Source organism: Dermacentor silvarum, chromosome 10 (assembly GCF_013339745.2).
Source record: "Dermacentor silvarum isolate Dsil-2018 chromosome 10, BIME_Dsil_1.4, whole genome shotgun sequence".
Lineage (NCBI taxonomy): Eukaryota > Metazoa > Arthropoda > Arachnida > Ixodida > Ixodidae > Dermacentor > Dermacentor silvarum.
In genome coordinates this window covers 20,208,788-20,230,135 of record NC_051163.1, presented here as the reverse complement: position 1 = coordinate 20,230,135, position 21,348 = coordinate 20,208,788, and the positions used below count along the sequence as shown (strand labels likewise).

The 21,348-nt window shown below is 47.6% G+C and overlaps 1 protein-coding gene across 1 annotated transcript; it reads left to right on the top strand.

The window, feature by feature from the left end:
• The first annotated feature begins 1,779 nt into the window (after positions 1-1,779).
• LOC119466588 (inactive selenide, water dikinase-like protein) lies at positions 1,780-21,028 on the top strand. The gene is made up of 6 exons (XM_037727109.2): positions 1,780-2,293; positions 2,417-2,520; positions 3,030-3,292; positions 5,968-6,158; positions 8,477-8,689; positions 17,988-21,028. The coding sequence occupies exons 1-6, from the start codon at positions 2,026-2,028 to the stop codon at positions 18,170-18,172; spliced, it is 1,224 nt and encodes a 407-aa protein (XP_037583037.1). The 5' UTR covers positions 1,780-2,025; the 3' UTR covers positions 18,173-21,028.
• Positions 21,029-21,348: the final 320 nt, after the last annotated feature.

Below are 21,348 nucleotides of genomic sequence, written 5' to 3'. Positions count from 1 at the left end.
ATGAACTATGGCCATGGTGGCTGCAGTTACTGCTGATGTCAGGGATGCCAAAAATGCTCATGTAATCGAGCACTGTGTAGATGTTAACCTCAGGTGGCCAAAATTTATCCAGAGCTGTCCACTCATAGACCCTGTATTGCTTTGGGATGTAAAACGATATCAATCATACTATGAATACCTTTGCTGTCTTCTGTGTGTCCTGTTGAGAGAGAGAGAGAGAGAAAGAAGGAAGGAAAGGCAGGGAGGTTAACTGAACTTAGTCCAGTTTGCCACCCTACACGTGGGGATGGGGAAGTGAGAGACGGAAGACGCAAGTCTAGACCACACTTTTGCTTTCACGTGCATAAAGCCAGGTGCAGCATATCTATAGTCAGGCATTCAAGTCTGTTGCCTTCAGGTAAGATTAGAGCTCATGTGGCTTTCTGGGCTGTTGAGACGTAAGGCCAGGCTCCCAAGACCTTTGCTTTTGTAAAAGGCCAATCGTACAGTCTATTCAAGGCACACTAGAGAGTCTGTGGCTTCGTTTATCGAAGCGGGAACAATGACAGAGGAGATATGGTCTCTTCACATATACACTTAGTGCACATGAGTGAGTCAGCCATTCCAATGCGATAGTTGTACGAGTTAGTGAAGACTACTCCGACCCACAGCTGACACAGCAGTGTTGCATCACGCCGTGAACGAGTTGTTGGTAACTGCAGTTTTGACGATGGATCGAGGCTGTATAATCAACGGTTAGAGTTTTGGAGAGTATTCCAATGACTCAACATGATGGTATGTGCGAGATGGCAAAGCTCGCTTGCCACGTCCACTCATGATAGCAGCATAAGAGGTGTTGGTGGTCTAGCACGGGCAGAATGGGCAGCGTCATCGGCGAGATGGTTACCAACAATGCTAAAATGTCCCGGCAGCTACTGAAAGATTATATCATGTTCTTGTTCTGAAATGCGCAATGACAAATTTAATTGATTTAGGACTCTAAAAGCGCTCTTAATTCATATATAGTGTCATAAATTGAGCTGAAGGCAATAATTAAGCTGTTCTACAGTACTGATGTTGCTTCTACATGAGCTAACGTTGCCACCTTTAATCCCTCAGCGATTTTCAGACAAAACAATGTGCCAAGAATTGGCATTTAAATGTAATTATAGAGCTTTGAAATAATGAATGCAGTTCAATCGTTGCTTCGAAGTGCCATATATATATATACCCAGATAAAATGAACCCACATATAACGAATTATTGTGTATATGAAACAACTGTAAAGTCCCCTGGAAAATGTCTGTATGAAATTTTTAATTTATGTACGATTTGATATACTCGGGTTCAACTGTGTGTGTGTATATATATATATATATATATATATATATATATATATATATATATATATAGAGAGAGAGAGAGAGAGAGAGAAAATTACGAAATAATTATTCCGAAACTGTACTATCTGAGCGTTTGTTCGTAATAACGAGAAATAGCCCTTGGAATTTCCCACCACTTTTCTCTGCTTTCAGCTTTGTTACAGCTGATTAGTACTGCTACAGCAGTGCTGCGAATGCGTGCTAAACGGAATCGACTGTGTAAAACAATCAAGCTTTTCCGCTCTACGCTGAGAAAACTTCCCGAACTCCACTATACTTGCGTGCGAGCGACACCGGCGGCCGCCGTTAAGCGGCGCACGCTTTTCTTTATTTTTATTATTTAATCCCCTCCCCACTCCACCGGCCGGCCGCGAAAGCAAACGAATCTGCGGAAATGCGCCGGAGCGCATGCGGCTCGTTTCGGACCGCGCGTCTCGTTTCCGACGCGCCCCGGCGGCCCTCCCGTGACGACGAATTGTCACGTGACACCTGCTTGACCAATAGGTAGGCGACCCCACAACGCGTCGTCCTCCCGCAAAAGCCTGGACGTGCGCCATCTTGCTCCCGAGGAGAGGTCGAAGGGCTCTCGTTTTTCGGACCGCCGGCGTGCTGCTGCAGACGCTTCATCGCGAAGGATCGGTGTTCGTCATCGCCGCGATCAGGGATGGAGAACAACGGCAACGCCAACAACGGCGCACAGCAGGCCGCGGTGCAAGTCGAAGTCGCCGGAGTCGTGCGCCCCTTTGATCCTGCGTCGCACGACTTGGACCCCAGCTTCAGGCTGACGCGGTTCGCCGACCTGAAAGGATGAGGGTGTAAAGTCCCCCAGGATTCGCTAACTAAACTCCTGGAGGGACTCTTACAACTCGGCGACGGAGATGGACCGTGCCATCAGCGCCAGTATTTTCAAGTCCAGGGAATGCCACGTTCGGGTGAGCGCCAAAAACGTGCCACGCTCTCGTTGTTTCTAGGTGATCGTTGGCGCCACACTGTTCAGTGATCGTGCTGTGCCTGCTGTGTTCGTGCGGCTGATAGGTTCCCTGTGTCCATCGCAGGCTCGGGCATCGAGTGCAGTTTGACTCCACTGCGTCATGGTGGGCTGTCGTTGGTCCAAAGCGTCGACTACTTGTATCCGCTGGTCGAAGACCCCTATGTCATGGTGAGGCATTGTCAGCTGTTCCAGCGCATATATCGGTGTCCGATTACTTGTGTCTCTGTCGGCAAGGTCCTGTCACTGCTCCTCTGTTCTTTTGTACTGCGTGGCTACTGTTTTTATCATTTGCGCTGCACACTTTTGCCATCGAGGTTGGAGGAACACCTAGGCAGCTGTGGTCCGAATACTGTGAAGATCAAGTTCTTGAAAGCTCAACAGTGAAAAATGGTTAATCGCGATGTTTCTGACTTGTCTAAAGGATAGCCTAAGCTATGGAAGCATCGTGCCACTGTTCTGTTATGTTGTGTAGTGGCTATTTGTCAGCTGTGGGCAGTGGCGCAGGTACCTCACAAAGGTGGGAGGATGGTGCATAAGTGTGAAGCAAAAGTTATCTCGGTGTTGTTGCCAGCGCCCTAAGCACACAGTGGTGGACATAGAAGCAGTGCACATGGGATATCTACATAACATGAACAAGCAAAACTTTATCAGCCTTCACTTTCCCGTTTCTTTTGCAGGGCAAAATTGTATGTGCCAGCGTCCTGAGTGGTCTTTATGCACACGGTGTGACTGAGTGTGACAATGTGCTGTTAGTGTTGGGTGTGAGCAGCAAGCTGACGGACAAAGAGCGTGATGTGGTGTTGCCCCTGTTGGTGCGTGGATTTCGAGATGCGGCCTCTCTGGCGGGTACCAGTGTGACTGGTGGACAGACGGCTCTCAACCCCTGGCTCATCATTGGCGGATGTGCAACGAGCTGCTGCCATCCAGCGGAGTTCATATCGTAAGCACACCCTTGGTTTCACTGGAACAGTTGGCTCCTTTAGAGGCATGTGGAATTGAGCACGTTGCCCAGTTAAAGCCAGTTTGTGCTTGCTCTTGGTGCAGCATTGGCAAGCTGGATTGTGCAGTGCTTTCAACCGCACTGCTGAATTGAATTCTTGGGTTGTACGTGCCAAATCCACGGTTTTATTATTAGGCATGCCGTAGTGGGGGATTCCGGATTAATTTTGACCACCAGGGCATCTTTAACGTGCCCCCAATGCACAGGACACAGGCGTTTTTGCATTTCGCCCCCATGGGAATGCGGCCGTCACAGCCGGGATGCATCAGGTTTGTTTCATTTACATAATACTGCCTGCCGCCTTTTGGCAAGCCAAAGGCCCGAACCGGTGCAACGTTGACTCCGGACGTCTTGTCCGGTTGGAGTGCACTGCAGCAAACTCAGTGCCCTCGAATCAGGCACCCCTCTACCTTACCTTACATGCAAAACGGATGCCCACCCAACCGTTCATCATCTGCTATGGAAGTGCAGAGCATTTGCTGACCAGCGTTCCAAGCACTAGGGCTTGGCGGCCAACTCTGAGGATTGGATCCGACTTCGAGTAGACGAGCGGGGTGCTCGTGAGGTGCCCTACGCATTTTCCCTCGAAACATGCTTCATCCGCCTCCTGTAGAGGAGCTCTGGGTGGCATCTTCCGGATCGGCCACTGACTCCCACTTAGGCCATAGAGCCAGCTTTATTAAAAGGGGCCCTGAACCACTTTCTATCAAAGTGGAGAAAGGCATTTGAAGTGAAAATAGGCTATTTCAGAAATACTTTGCCGCAAAAAGTACTTCAATGCATTCAGCAGAAGTGGAGTTATTAGCAATCAAACACGGCCTCCGCTGTGCTCCCATTCCTTCGTCAATGCCTTGCACTGCGAAGGCTACGGCCGAGTGGGGCGTGGCCATAATTCTCCGCCTTCGAAATGTCACCATGGTGCACAGTTCAAATTAAATTTTGGATGTTAGCGTAGACACCATGACTTCTGATTTTGGTGCCTACAACACGTGAGTCAAACGCAGTTGTCCTCAGCGAGCCGCAGTGCGCTTAACCAGTGGACTCTTGGCGGCACTCCGCGGCGGCCGCGGTGTAGCCGACCGCAGCGACCAATAGCAGCCGCATACAGGAATGCGCTTTATTACGGAATAAAGCGTCCAGAAGAGTGAGGATCATGGCTCCTGTTGAAACGAGAGCGTTTAAGAGAAAGGTGACTTCGCGCTCCGCCTGTGAGCTCCACGCACTGCGTATGACAGCAAAACTGAGATGTTCACAGCAGCGTATGCTAACTGTAGACTATGTTATTTCACCAAGCCCAAGGGGTGGTTCAGGGCCCCTTTAATGAATGCTGTATTCATTAATTCATTCAGTAATGCAACAAGACAATCTTAAACAAGGTTTGCTGAAGGCAACAACAATTGTTTTGACACCAAACAGACTTCCTTTCCACCAAGCAAATAATGCAACATTTCCCAGAAATGGCCGGCTCGTCTGGCTCCCAGAGGAGTTGGTTCTGGCCCTTACCAGGTTTGAGCTGTGCAACCTTAATTTAGAGCCAGTAGTTGTGTGTTCCAAGACCCACCTTTGTTTACGTAAGAGAAGTGACAACGTAGGCTTGTTGGTATGACATTGTTGGGTATCCAGTAGTAGTAGCACATTAGAAGACACATGTACACACACACTGCGCTAAATTTTATTGTCATTTATTCCTGTTCTCATCAATGTGGGCCAAAAATAAATGCAAACTGAGCTGCTTGATAGTCGAGGCAGAAGATTGCAGTCTTTGGTGTAGCCTGTATTGGCAAACCATCAGTAACTCCGTCATCAAATGAGGGGGCAGATTTTCTGCACCTGTGCTTAGCTCTTCCCTGTGCTGACTCTTCATGATGATGGTTTGTAATAAAGTCGAACCTCGACTAAAGAATTATTTTAACATCGAAAACACTTCATATATTGTGAAAATAATATATGTATTCAAGAGCAAAAAAAATTATTTGTATGAATCTTTGTATGCACTTATTGAGCCTGCCAGCTTTTTGAGCGTGTCTTGTGTTTTATCACGAGTCAGTGGCATCCATCACCTGAACTGATACTCTAGGATACCTGTATTTTGGGCCACAAACTTGGTTAATTAAATCTGTGTACTTCATTACTTTGAGGATTTCAATGCATTAGACTTTGCAAAGATGTCATGGAAACGAAAGCACTTCGTTAATTCAAATATTTTGTAAAATAGACTTAAGTATTCCTGTAGCATATTTTTCATAGGCCTCAGCATCTGCTTGTAATGTGTTTGATGCGAACCTTGAGGCAATGAATTATCGGATCTAACAAAACGATTAGCAACACGAGAACAAGGTGCGAGCAGCAGCCAACGTTTCGACAAGCGGACTTGTCTTCTTCAAGGCCACTAACAAAGTAAATCTAACATGTGTCTCACCGATATCAGCATGTAACAAATGTATGCTTATAACAAGTATTGTTTGTAATGGAGGTATTTTCATGCCAAGTGCGACTTCGTTATGACAAGGTTTGACTGCATTGGCGTCTTGCATCCCATGTTCCTGCTTGCGCTACTAGAATACCATGCGGGTTGTTTACTTATTTGGTTACTCTTTCGTGCCGTCCTTTTGCAGAGCGGACAATGCAGTGGTGGGTGACGTGCTGGTGCTGACCAAGCCCCTGGGTGTCCAGGTGGCAGTGAGCGCCCTCCAGTGGCTGGAACAGCCGGAGAGGTGGAACCGGGTGCGCCTGGTCGTCGCCGAGGAGGACGTCCACAAGGCCTGCCACCGTGCCCGAGACTCCATGGCACGACTAAACCGCACAGGTAGTCTCTCATAGAAGAGATGGCATGAGAGAAAGGGCTAGGACACAACATGAAAATAATAGAGAGCTTTAGAATTGGGGCCCCAAGACAGTGGATTTCTCGTCGCCCGCGAGGGCGATCCGAGACGACTTGGGGTCCCACGCTAGTTTTTTATTTTTGGGTCTTCGGTCAATGCAAACGCAAGAACCCAAGACTGGCTTGGGTTCTGCGCATGCGCACTTACAGCCTGCAATTTTCTTGGGACCCCAAGCCGCTTTGGTCCCCCATTCTAAAATTCTCTAAAGAGCTTGTTGTCTTCTCATTCTTTTTCGTGTTGTGTTTCTTGTACCTTGCCACTATTACTCTGTGGCAATGGTATTTTGCTGCTGAGGTCACGGGTTCGACTCCCTGATGCTTCAAATGTGGATGGAATGCAAGATCATGTAGATTTAGGCCCGCATTGATAAACCCCAGGTGGTTGAAATTAATTCACAGCCCCCCACTGGGACGTCTCTCGTAGCTGCACCTGTTGCTTTGGGACGTTAACCCCCACATTGTGATTTGATTTAGTTTTGTCTCTAGTGAAAATCAGTGCACTAATTCAAACGAATGCCTTGCCAACTAGTCCCTGCAGGAAAGGGCTGAATCTGATTGCATTGTTCCTGTAGAGTCACGTGTTTTGTAAGAGGTCTGGGGCTGGTGCTGGGCCAGATTAAAAAGGAAGTCTGCTGTAGGAAGAAAAAAAAATAATTTACGTTTCACATTTTCATTTTTAAACTGATCAGCCAGAGCTCCCGGAACACTTTCGTGTGAAGCTTATATAGTCGGTGCTTTGTACGTCCCTAGGAATCCACGGAGTCCATAACTGTGTCTTAGAGATCTGTGATGGCAGGTTTCTGTAAGTTAGGCACTGGTGTTTCATTGAATTAAATTAAGTTGTAAAGCATTGTATGTCAAAACTATGATCTGATTATGAGTTGCGGAGGAGTGAGGGGTTCCGGATTAATTTGTACCACTTCATTTTTTTTTAACATGCACCGTAGTCTAAGTACTATTCTACCGGTGCTGACATACTTACATACGGGGCAGAAACTTAGAGGTTAACAAAGAAGCTCGAGAACAAGTTAAGGACCGCACTAAAAGCGATGGAATGAAAAATGTTAGGCCTAATGTTAAGAGATGGGAAGAAAGCGGTGTGGATCAGAGAGCAAACGGGGATAGCCAATATCCTAGTTGACATTAAGAGAAAAAAAATGGGGCTGGGGCAGGCCATGTAATGCGTAGGATGGCTAACCGGTGGACCATTAGAGTTACAGAATGGATACCAAGAGAAGGGAAGCGCAATTGAGGATCGACGGCAGAAAACTAGGTGGGCTGATGAAGTTTGGAAATTTACGGGCGCAAGTTGGAATCAGCTAGGGGAAGACAGGGGTAATTGGAGATTGCAGGGAGAGGCTTTTGTCCTGCAGTGGACATAAATATGGGCTGATGATGATGACGAAGTCTAAATACACTAGCATTCTTGGATTTCACCCTCATCGAAATGCGGCCACCATGGCTGAAATTCATGCAGCTTCGAGCTCTGCAGTGCAACACCATAGCCTCTGAACTATTGTGGTGGGTCTTTTAATTAAAAATCCTATCAGGCTTACTGCTATAGATGTCAGCAGGACTTTGCTAAGTATTAAAGCTAGGCTTTATTTGTAAAGCAGTAAGGGTTTTGATGCTGCGGTTGGATGTGGAGAGGGTGTTGTGGAGAGGAGGGCAGAAAAGGATGTTGTGAGTGGGATTATGGGGAGAGGAAAAGGGCATGTGTAAAGTGCAGCGTCAATTAATTGGTTGTGTGCACACCTGCGCTTGGTTGCTGCTGAAGTTGCATGCCTTTGTGGCCCATGTTGCATCAGCTTTCTAGGTTGGTGCATTGTGTGACACTACAGAGATGGCTCTAAATGGAACAGTCTGTCAATAAGGGAAGAGTGATGCAGCTCGTGAAGCTGCTTTGAGTGAAGACTAGAACAATATGAAGCTTTGCTTATTTTAACTATCATCTTTGATGGTTGATTTCTGCATAATTTTTTGGTTGTTATTGCATGCCATCTGGAACCTACAGTTTTTAGGAATGTGCTTTTGGTATGGGCTCCGTGTCACTTTAATGGGGTGTTAGGGCTCTAGATCAAAATGTATAAAAGCAAGTTAACAAAGCATGTCTCTTCAACAACTAGGGAACTCCTAACGAATGTAATTCTGTGCCTTTTGTGAGCCTGTTTTGTACCTGTTATGTTTCTGCAGTAGACAGCTCGCTTTTCATTTTGGCTGACGCTTGCACTGCCTGTTTTCAGCTGCGCTTCTGATGCACAAGTACAATGCTCATGGTGCCACGGATGTGCGGAGCGGGGGTCTCCTGGGTCATGCACAGCTCTTGGCACGGGTGCAGAAGAACGACGTCTCCTTTGTTATTCACAACCTGCCTGTGCTGGCCAAGATGGCTGCTGTGGCAAAGGCTTGTGGCTCCACCTTCCAGCTGCTGCAGGGCTTCTGTCCCGAGACATCTGGTGGGTTGTAAACTCTTGGCTGTAGAGCTTGTGGCTAGCCAAGGGCATTGCTCATGTACTTCTGAAACAAGAAGACAGCACTGGGGACATAATCTCTTTTCAAGCTGGTTCTTATTACTGACTGGTGTGTTGCGAACGTGTAAAACCTATTTTCTGTTTAACTGCCGCTGTTAGATGCTGGAAGCAGCATCTCCGTGTATGTGGACAAAGTAATCATCTCCTCATATTTGACATGATAACAACTGCTTTTCTTTGCATAAACACCGAGATGAAGATGCAGCGTCGTGTGGTTGGTTGCCACATTGTATTTTCATGTCATTTCACGGTATTTGAAATGCTCTTCACGATTGCTTTTCGTCTGTGACAATGCAATACCCTATATCAAATTGATGTCAATTTTTTTTTATCTGCTAGCAAGAATATGATTAAACCAATTTCATACAGTTCCACATGCATCAGACATCATCTTCACGGTGAATGTGTCATGTAATTATTTCCTGGTTAATCTTGATGTGGATTGAAGGCATTGTGCAATATGATGTAGAAGAGGTCGCGGGAGACTACAGTAGAATCTCAGTGATACAATCACGCCTGATACGAATTTCGGGATGGAACATATTTTTCAAAAGTCCTGGCCCAGGTTCATTAGCCTTACAACGTGCTGAATTTCGAATGTTGCTAACCGCTTTTCCAGCCGTGGCGGATGAAACAAACAATCGAGCTGGGACACTGGCTGTTGTCAGTACAGCAGAGCAGCCACACCGATGCACCGGTTGCATTCCTGTTCGGAAACTCGTCAGATCGCACGATACGAAGTAGCTTTGCCGCTGCGAAGAAAATGAAACAGATTTTCTTACCTTGCGTAAATCATGACCTTGTCACCAACAGGCAGCAGTGAGCATGTACGATTGAAAGAAACCCAAGATAACCAGGCAGATCTTGGAACATGCGAAGTGCGAAGATCGCTGCTGCCAAAGTGTGTGCGAAACAAGCACGCCAGTGTTTAAAATTTTCATCGGCCAGTAGGAGCGCGCTCTGCGCGCTACGTGACTGCATTAAGAATTGCAATGGTAGCTATCCCTTTTCGTGCTTGCTTTTGTTGCTTTCATTTCTCCATGGAAAAATATATTGCCGAGTCCATCTGAATCTCCCATTTCTTGTGGTTAACGGTGATACCAAGACAGGTGGCGCTGCCTGAACGGAAAGCCGTGCTTGTGCGATCAGCGGTGCGATAGCACCTCCCGAAGCCTGATTTTATTGACGATTTTGAAGACAACACACTAAAGAAATGCAGTTTTCCTAAATTATGCTGCTTGCTTCTTCCAAATATTTCACCATGGGATAGAAGAAGGTCTTAGGTATGCAGAAAAAAAAATTATTAAACGGGAAGTTCTGAGCAAATCAGCCATTTTATTGACGATTTTTATTTATTCCTTATCCATCTTATTTATCCCTTTAGTTTATCATCTAAACTTTTTTTTTTGTTGTTGATACGAATTTCGAGTGACACAAATTTTTGCGCCATCCCGAGAGATTTGCATCGTCAAGATTCAACTGTATACATGTACAATTTAACCTTGATGTAACAAACACTGCTGTAACAAATTATCAGATATCACAGAGTAAATAGAATTTTGTCGCAGATATTGGCTTTTAACAAATATATGCTTATAACAAAAATAATATTTAACAAAAGTATTTGAGTGTCAGATGTGCCTTTCTTATGACAAGATTTGACTGTAGTGAGAGTTATGGCAGTGGTTTGGTCATGATGTTGTGATGACTTGATAGATGTCTTACACGCTGAAATCCAGCTTTTGTTTGCTTGTTGAGTCTTCACATGTCGTCACAAGTCCATAATTTTGGTTGGGCTCAGTCTTTTCATAGTAAATGTGCAGTGCACCAATTCTCAAGTAAAGCACTTGCCCAGTGATAATGCTGATACAGTCGACTTCCGGTAATTCGATCCTGACGAGACCGACGAAACAGGTCAAATTATCCGGTGGGTCAAAATAAACAAACGGCAGAAAAATACGCCGTTAGTTCACTTGGCAGTGGGCTTCTTCGATTTTCAGAGTTGTGGCAGCCCGCTGGCAGCCAGACGGCAGCCAGCTAGTTCCGGTTCTGATAGGAAGTCACGTGGGCTGGGATCCCAAGAGAACCCGGAGCTGCCCGAAGTTTGCAAAATCGAACGCCGGGACAGCGCTGGCCGCGGGATAAATGTAAACATGCTACCAGCATGGCAGCGACCGGCGTGGGCGGCGCGTGAGGCGTAGTCGGCCCATTTCTGCGTTGCCACCTTGAAAATATACAGCTGTATTCGGGAAAATGATCACTTTTGTGAGATTTTGCGTGACTGGCACAACATAACAAACGGCCTGCGACGCGTCCGATGCCAAGATGCAAAACCGCACGTAAATAATCGCGAAAAAGTGATCGCTCGAGGATGCCTCGAGGAGGTCGGCCACGGCGACATTTGAAGTCATTTGACTAGACACGAAAAATCGGGTGCGTCATAACACGTAAAATTTTGTGCCGATCGAAATGCTTGAATTTGATTTGAGAAAGTTTGTTTCGGTTGGTAGTGCTCCTTTCAATTCTGCTCCTGTGCTGAAGGAGCTGGCGCAAGATATCGCCGCATATATGCGAGCGATGTGAAAAGGGATACCACTAGAGAAAGATGACCGAAAAGGCACCGCAATGTGTGGGACTTGAGCTTCTACAACTTCACGAACGACATACGCGGAACACGATGAAAATACCATGCAAGCATAATCGACAGCGCCCACGGTGACAGCGCCACGCGTGCTGTATAAGGCGGGGAAGAAGCATCCATGGAATACACACACACGCACAAAAGAAAGCTTCAAATGGTTCGCCGGCGCTCGTATCGCACTGCCTCGCAAGGCGGAACGGTGCGTTGGAACCCTAGTAAGATAACGCTAGAAGCAACGCAATCAGCGATCCACGCACCGCGCCGACGAGTACGCGAGACGAAGTCCAAAACCACAACAGCCGGGGCGGCGCGCGCTATCGTCGGCACAAGCCATTTGGCAGAGCGTGGTAAAAGTCCTCAAGCGCCCGCGCTGCAATCTGTCAAGTCCCAACAAAGATGGTGGCAAGCGCGCATCGCCTCTTTTTGTCGTCTGCTACCCAGAGAACTTCCAGAGAGCAGCCAGAACAAAATCATCCTGGCAGGTTCTGGCAGCTTGCGGGTAGCCAGAACCGTCCAGCCCGAGTAAAACGAACGCGCGGCGGAAGTGCGACACGCGGTGGGCGGAGCAACCCGAGAAAAACGAAGTCGCTCTGGCTGGCTCTGGCAGCCCGCGGGTAGCCAGAAGTGGAAAATCGAAGAAGCCCAGTATTTGCCATTTAAGTTAGCTTCGCCACAGTACAGTCGTGCTTTGCAGGGAAGCGTATCAAGCAGGCGAAGGTGCCATATGAGACAGCACGTGTTCCTTAACTGACGCATGCATGTGCGCTGTCTCCAGTCACAATACGAGCTCTGAGACGCCTAATAAGTTTACTGATGGGCCTTCAGAGTTTTAGGTAGACTCCTGCTCTTTTCTTGGCCCTTAATTCCCCCTTTTGCAGTTCTTTATCTTACCGCCTTCCTTTACCCTAGCGTTCCCAAATCACAGATGGTTTTTTTTCCACTTCTCCGTGCGCATAATGAAGCAATGCATTCTAGGCCCTGCTGACCGTCTCATATACGAGACATGCATGGTGGGCGAAACGAGGGCTCGTATCGCCACAGCAACGTCAGAAACAGCTCCGAATGGCTGCCAGTGCGGTTATTAGACGTCTAGGTGCTCGTACTGGGCCTGGAGATGGTGCATATAATTAAGAAACGCATACTATGTCTCGTGACAGTTGCCCCTTTCCAATCTTGGTATGCTTCGCCACATAACTTGGCTGTACTGCGGCGAAGCTGACCAGTCAAGTTCGAATTATTCGGTGAAGGCCAATTTTACGATCGCAATAACAGAACCTCGGGCCCATAGAAATGTATGGGCACCAGCGGGGACCTTCGGTCGGGATCAAATTAACCAGGGTCGAAAATTTATTTACGGACTTTTGCTCAGTGTTGAATTTCGTGATGGTGGGGAACGGGGGGGTGTTTCGCGTTCGCCCGCTGTGCAGCTCAATGTGTCACATGCATCGCCGGAAATCCCCGAAGTGCTTATGTCTCATGCAACCTTCACTGCACAAACAATGTGGCGCTGGAAGTATAGCCTTGGTACTTTCTCCCTGCACGTGAGCTTCACGCTAGAGCACTGCACGGGCTCGGGCTTACCCGAAAGCCCGGGCCCGGCCAGGCCCGGCCGGGTAGAGGAGTTTTTTCACGGGCTCGGGTTCGGGCATGGCGTGTGCTTTTTGACCCAGGCCCGGGCCGGGCTCGGGCTTTCTGCGAGTTATTCTCGGGCTTCTCAACTCTGAAAAACATGTATTTTTCGGTCTCGGGCCGGGTTCGGGCCGGTTTCGAGTCGGGCTCGGGCCGGGCTCGGGCTTAAGGTAAAGGGGTGGCGGGCCGGTCCGGGCGGGTAACATAGAATATTTCCGGGCCCGGGCCGGGCCCGGGTCTCGCCATAAATGTTTTGATCGGGCTCGGGCGGGCCGCCCAATGTAAAAACGGGCCCGGGCCGCAAAAATCGGCTCGTGCAGTGCTCTACTTCACGCATCCCATCCAGTAAGTGCATAGATGAATTTAACGCACGCTGTAGTTTACGGCTAATCTCCCGTGGTTGCCCGAGGACCTGCAAGCCCTTCTATGAGCCTCAGTCTATTTCGTATGTGTAACCTTGGGCGCGATCACCGTTAAGCCACTTAATAAACAGCAGACTTCTCACGGGGGTTCCGGCAAAATTTTGTCAGTGCCTTGGGCTGTTTGGCCTTATCAGAACTGCTTCGCCAGGTGTTGGCGACTGTGTAGTTGTGGTTTCATTGCCTAGAAATGATAACGCCAACGGAAGCGACGATATGGGGGGGGCAACCTGAATGGCACCATTTTCCAACACTGCACGCGAATTATAACAGAAAAATAGAGCAAGGCGCCTTACAGAACTTAAAAAAGCTTCAAAATTGAGAAATTGGTCGCCGGCATGGTGGCCCAGTGGTGGCATCGTTTCTGGCTTGTGTCTCGGGCTCTTTCGGTTCACGGAACAAGGGTAAATTTATCTTGCATGAACGGTAGCCGCTGTCGCAACCCAGCACAAAGCACGTGTTGTCGCGCTTTTCACGTTTGCCTGCGGACATTACGTTTTGTCGAGCAGACCACCTAAGCACATGCAAAACGTTAAGGCACATTCCCACTGGCGATCGCGAATGGACGCGCGACTGATCTCGTCGCAAAACGAAGTTGTTTGACGGTCGCTTTGGTTGAGAAGCGAGGACTATCGGCCAACCACTCTAGCCGCACACTGCCATGCACGGCTCGCTCGAGCGAAGAGCGTAGCATAGGACTGCTCGCAGCGCCCTCTGCGCTTTCATTCAGGAAGCGGCCTGCCCGCTGCATACGGGGCGGCGTGCAGACGGCAGACTAGCCAATATTCTAGGGACCACTGTGGCTCGGAACAAGCAGCTTAGTCCGGAAAATCAAGCTTTGGGGCCTAAATTCGTCCAAAACAGCGGTCGTAAAAATGCATTAGCTCTATGGGAACCCCGATGGTGCATTTATGAAGCCTGAAAAATCTGTCGGCAACTGTAGTCCATTGTACACGCGCGGGGCGATGGCGAGCATCAAGCCACCATCTTTCTCTGCTCATTCCCACACGCCTTTCCTCGCACCCACAGCATATGATGCGCGGGGTGCAATAGCATCTTATCGCACTTGTACTTTATATGGAACATGTCTTGCGCTTAGTGCTAGCACCACTACTCATGTTTATCACTGGTGTTGCCACACAAGGCAGGGATAATACGAGTGCTTGATACGTTCCGCTGACACTGCACTCTTGGCTATTATGACCTCGGAAATGAGCGGCACAATATTCTAGAGGCCATGGCCAGCTGAATTTGCCGCCACCGCTGAAGATGCTGCTCCTATTGGCTTTCTGTCATGCAGTGCACAATTTCAGAGGTGCATTCGCAAGCAGCAGTTTCCATTTATTGTCTGGGTATGCCACTGCAGTGGCAGTGAAATTTTGTTATGGTGAAGTCGTGTATAAACACACTTCGTTATATTGAGGTTCAAAATACACGGTGGTCTATGGACAATAAGTTGTAAATAGGTAAATGCTTTGAAGTTTGGTATATAGAGATTTAACTGTATATATATTTTGTATTATCTGCAAATTTCCTAACTTCGTCACCCCCACCTAGTTTTCTGCCATCCTTGACTGCGCTTCCCTTCACTTGGTATCCATTCTGTAACTCTAATGGTCCACCGGTTATTCATCCTATGCAAGTTGGAATTAGCTAGCGCAAGACGGGGGTAATTGGAGATCACAGGGCCTTCGTCCTGCAGTGGACATAAATAAATATAGGCCGAAGATGATGAATTAATTTTGTATTATTCTGTGCTCGCCTTACGTAAAACCAGGGCAAAAGGGCATTTGGTGTTGTAAATAAATTTTTCACTTCATCATCATAATCATCAGCCTATATTTATGTCCACCGCAGGACTAAGGCCTTAGTCACTTGGTCACCCGTAAATGTTAGGACAAAGCATGGTGTTCTTACTCTTTTGGCTGGCCGACCGATTTACCGGACCTCGTGGGGACAGAGAAATAGTCAGAAATATCGAACAGCCCGAAAAACTCGTTCACACAAAAAAAGTAAAATTTATTATCCTTAGAGTGGCATAAAAAATCTCTAATAATGCCCTGCCTCATACTACTCTTAAAGACTATCAGATTTGCTTGGATTTGCGCAAGACTAGCGTCGTCTCCGTATGTAGTCTACAAGAGTGTCACCGCATTGGCGATCTCCATTGCCGGAGATCGCCATGGAGATCGAAGAAACGAGCCCCGTTACAGCGTCTCCCTCGCTGCCCGTTACTTGGCTCTCGCGAAGGCACAGGAGGTGGCGCCAATTGCACAAATGCGAAGCCGCAAACACACAAAGATGCGACGTCTCCGAGACACACCTGCTTTGTTAACACACCACGTGCAAAACGGCAACCGAAACTTAAGAAAAAAATAAAAATAAAAAAATTCAAACTGATCCCGCATTCAGTAATTATGACAGTAGTGCTGATCGAAAAAAGAAAGGAAAAAAAAAAATGTGGTTGATCCCTCTTATATAGGAATCGGTATAGAACACGAAAGTGAAACGTGTCTTCACAGAAGTAGTGTAATGTTTATTGCACATTGATATATAATGTCTATTGGTGTTTTGTGGCTAAAGCGCCCTTAGGCGTTGATGCACCCACGCTGACGCCTGGTGGCACGTCTCCTCCATCACGACTACCAACGTCGATGACCATGAGCAACCGTCGTGCATATGGAAGCTGCACTACGCTGCACACGCTAGCACAACGCGAAAGACGAAGCACGTAACTGACACACTAATACAACGCGCAAGACAAAGCACGTAACTGAATCGTCACCGAGTCAAATCAGCGCGTACAGCGCGTCGTAATTGCAGCCTCCGCGATCAACTTCAGAAACATTTTCAGAGCTAATTGCGGAGGCCACGCTCCGCTGTGCTGAGTACGGTGAACGCCGCCACCTAGGTGGCGTTGGTAGTGCTTCTTGATGCCAGCGTCCCTTCGAATGCTGGCATCGAGGCGTCGTAGTGCTGAGACCACCGAAGCGTTCACTGTCGGTGCGCGTTAGTGTCATAATGCAGTACTTCTCTTTTCTGCTCGTAGGCGGCGGCACCGCCCCGAGCAAGAGCGCGGGTACACGGAGGAGTGTTAGATATATAAGGCGCGTCTGTGTAGCTCTCTGCAAATGCGTTTGTGGCGCAATGGGTTAAACGCTCGGCGATCTATCGTCGCGGACCGAGAGGTCGTGGGTTCGATTTCCAGATTTTGCATGTTTGTGGAACTTTTTCTTCTGGTTTCTTTCTTTGTATTATGTTCGTGTACATTGTAAGCTGACGTATTTCCGTGACGGAAATACGTCAGTGAAGTCTTGGTGGACCCCGGCATAAAACACTTTCGTGTTAAAAAAAAAACACCGCCCAAGCACTCCGTACAGATGGTTAACCAGCGAAGCTGAAACGTGCGGCTCCGGTGTTTAGCAGTGGGTTAATCCCGATGCTGTATTGAAGCGTTTCTCAATTATTGGTTACATGTTTGTGTTTCTAGTGGAACGCAAGTGCCAATGGCGGGCAGATGCTGCTAACCACGACGCCGAGCTAATTCGAAATATCGAATGCATGCGACAATGGCGAGCTGAGGAGGCGGCGTTGCGGGCAGAGCAGCGTCAACGTGGCGATGGCAGGAACGTGCCGGGGCCGACGCCCGCTTTCGGCCGGAGTTTCTCGAGCAGCACTTTAGCTTCAGTTGCGACGAAACGTCCACATTGAAATCGCGAAGTGGAACGCAAGCGTCAATGGCGGGCGGATGCTGCTAACCACGACGCCCAGCTAACTCGAGATATCGAACGCATGCGACAATGGCGAGCCGAGGAGACGGCATTGTGGGCAGAGCAGCGTCAACGTGGCAATGGCGGGAACACGTTCGCTAACGACTTCACTAACGGCGCTGCCAATGGCATGCGCACTTGGGTGCGACGTAAAGAATGACGTAACTGACGGCGCAGCCAATGGAGGCGTTTAGTGAAACATTAGGACGAACGGTTTTTCTTTTCGCCTAGCCATATTGTCAGCTAGGGAAGAGTGGGCATGGCCTCCGAGACAAGGGGCTGGCACACGCTCTATTCATAACAAGTGCCTCCCAATCTTGGAGGCTATAGAGCGGACCGCTGGAAGCCAAGCCTGGCTAAGCCAGCAGAAAATTCAACATGGCAGCTTTCAAGATTAGGTAGCGTGGCTTGGAACGAGCGATTTAGTCCGGAAAATCGAACTTTAGGGCCTAAATGCATGGAAAAAATCGGTTGCAAAAATGCATTAGCTCTGTGGAAACCCTGACGGGGCAATTGTTAATTCCGGAATATCTAACGTCCGAATTTTTGGCATCCAAAAAATCCGTCGGCGACTGTATAGTGTGTTTTCTTCTGAAGCCTATACTGTTGTTGCTGATAGCCTGTTCATGCACTTTAAGTTGGTGTCCTGACAGGAACTGTGGTTGTTCAGCGGATGGTATGTCAAACCTTAGCAGCTTGTTCCTTTAGCTCACGGCTTTACGTCATGTCTCAAAGCTTGATGGTGGCTCCTTTCACTGCTGCAGGCGGTCTCCTGATCTGTCTTCCAAGAGAACAGGCGGCAGCCTACTGCAAGGACATCGAGAAACAGGAAGGCTATCAGGCCTGGATCATCGGCATCGTGGAGAAAGGCTGTCGAACAGCACGTATCATAGACAAGCCACGTGTTATTGAGGTTCCCTCCAAGGACAGAGAGGGCGAACTTTGGTAGCAGCAGCGACGTACGTGCCCCATCTGTGACTGTCTCACGCGCACCTGGTTATTTATGCCCAGTTCTTTCCGAGTGTCGTAGGCCTGCAGTGGCTGTGCTTCTCTGCATCCCTGTGGTCTCACTTCCTTTGCTGGGCAAACCCAGCATTGACCTGGGCACTGATGGGACAACTTCTGGAGTGCAGTGCAACAAAGAACGGTGTGCAGGAGCTCATTCTCTGCACCTTTTGTTGATCTATTTTAGGCAACTTGAAGAAACTTGCTATCTTGCTTTCTTCAGATACTGTGTCTTTCATTGCAGTGGAGCTGTGCATTTCTAACATTTACAATGTGCCAACATGGTGGGGTCGAACTAGCAGCCAAAATGGGTCTTAGATGCTCAATTCTAACACGCTTTTCTCGTCATCTTAAAACACACTGCCAAATCAGTCTGCAGCATTTTCCCGACACGTCCTCGACCCTACCCTTTCTTCTTGTTGCAAAACTAATAATTTTTGCTCACTTGATTTATCACAAGTTCTTTACGCACTGAATCACGAAACTTTGATTTGGTGTATTCAAATAGAATTTGCTTTTTGCTGAAATCAAATTAAAGGCACATTGACTTGCACATTCTTAGAAAGAAAAAAAAAATCTGTTGATTTCAAATGTTCTTCAAAGTAGTTTGCGTCATTTAATATGTTACATTCATTGCACTACTTTCAGCAATGTAAAAGGCATCGCTAGCACTGAGCTCTGCACATGCTCTAGTCTATTACAGGCACAGCAGGGAGGGAGGGGGGGAGGGCAATAAATCCGCGCACCTACTAAGACTACTGAGCAGCCCCCAGGCAAGAAGGTCTTCCACTTTGCCTAGCTGCTGCTTGGCAACCACAGTTTAAGGTACCTGTTTGCATAGAATTTCCTACAAAAATCACCAGGGGCACATCTGGCGCTAGTAGTCGTCTACAGTAGCTGTAAAGATGGTGGTTCATCCATCATGGGAATGATGCGTTGGATGCATGGATTTGTCTTAACTTCACCCTTGTGGCTTCAGACAACCTTGTGACTTGCAAATTGATCGTTTTCAATGAAATAAAGTCTAAGCTCGGAGATAATGAGCACAGTTCTAACAAAGTAAGTATAAATTGCTTATTGCCGATAACTATGCCTACCAAATATATGCTTATAACGTACGTATATTGGATGTCATATAAGGAAAATATTTTCGTTTCAGATGCCACAGTTTACATTGAAGCTGTATATGACTAGGATCCCGGGATTTCACTGTTGACAGGAAACTCAGGCAATCACAGCGAAAAGTGTGCCCCGCTGGGTTCCTTGTAGCACCAACAGATGGCGCTCGCACCCACGGTGGCGCCGGCCGTGTGGGGTAAAGAAAAAAAAAACGGAAAGCTCGCCTTCGCGCATTGCGTTTGACGCAAGTGTTCCCAGTAAAGATTATGGTTGCGTAAGCTGCATTTGCCGGGAAGCGCCAACTGTAGCATACGAAGCAGGGAGTGACGTCACTACACTTTCATATGTAAAAGAAGAACCCGCTTAGCAACTGATTTCATTTGATAGCGCTATGGAAAGGCCGTGCATAGTTGGGGCTCCCGAATAGCAGCGTGAGCACGATGAGCGGCGACGGTAACAGCAACGTCAGTATGCACAATGGCGTCATGCTCAGGCTTGGCAGGACGCAGCTGTTCCTGCCCAAAGCAAGCCAAGTATAGTTGGGATGCCTGAAGAGCAGGGCGAATATGATGAGCGATGAAGCGAATAGCAACGTCAATATGCTCAATGGCATCGTCCTCGGGCTAGGCAGGACCCAGTTCGAGGCTACGTCACATTGGTCTATCAGATCAGGTGATAGCACGGCTTCGCTAGCCAACCACCTTCACAGTGCGGATTGGAGCCCATTTTTTTTTTATCACAAGGTTCTTATAAAGGCAAGATTTGTAGGGATTGTGCGCGTGCGTGGAAACTTATTGCCTCCATATGTTTTATGAACGGTGGTCGAATAAGGGATTTCTCGGGCTGGAGCCAGCTAGACTAGGGGAATTGTCTTCATCAAGGTGACAAGTCCCTTTGTTCACCTTGTTCGACTGCCATTGACAACAGTGAATCCTTACATCATCCTTTGAATTTCTGTCTCATTTGGGCTTCATGCCTCTAGATGTATAATTGCTTGCAATTTAGAAAGGCATAAGAAATTATTCCTCAAGAACGTCTGAAGCCACAAGCGTGATGACTAGACTGATCCGTGCACTAACCATAATTCGCATGGTGGCTAGATGATAGCGCCAGATTTAGCTCTAGCAGTTTTAGTAGGAAACTCTGTGCCTGTTTGTTGCAGTGAAGTCACTATGACGCGCGCTGCCACTGCCCAATTCCTTGTTTCCAGGTCCCGCTGCTATGGCGGTGCGGGCAGTGTTTTGTCATGTCTTTTTATGTCCAAGAAAATGGGTTTTTGACTTCCAAAGGTGTGTGTGTGTGTGTGTGTGTGTGTGTGTGTGTGTGTGTGTGTGTGTGTATGGATGCATGTGGTGTGGTTGCCTTGATTTCGCATTGCATTCAGAATTTGGTGGGTGATTTTGCCTTTGGTCATGTTCTCGAACAGTTTTTTTTTTTTTTTTTTTTGGTCTGCGTGTTTCTGTGGTAGTTGCTAATGTTTTCCCGTGTGTTTGTGTTAGCTCTTCTTTTAATTGCGCTTTGTGGCTGGAATGGTTGGAGCGCCCATCACTGGACAACCTATTGTGTTTGCTGATAGGCCTTGCTGTTTTGGGGTCTGTTGGAGCCACACTGTCGCATTTGTCGATTGCAGAAGTCACTCTTGTATTTTTGAAGATGGACAATAAATTCTGCTTTGATGAAATTTTGACCTTTGAATTGTGGGACATGAAACCGTTTTTCTTTGAATTGCCAGTTCTTAGTGTTTTCGCTCGTTCCTACATAAGTTTATACTTATGTAGAATACCTTGTTGTGCTAGGTGTGTGAATTAAAGGTAAAGGTAGCAAAAAAATGTAGAAACTAATTTAGTACCCATCTTATCCTCGTTCTTGCCTTTTACCGCTGTTCTTAATTTGTATTTATGATGGGGATTACTTTTGTCATAGTTGAATCTCACATCGCATATAACAAAGTAAATCCAATATGTTTCTCGCCAAGATCGGCGTATAAGCAACATGGTGGTA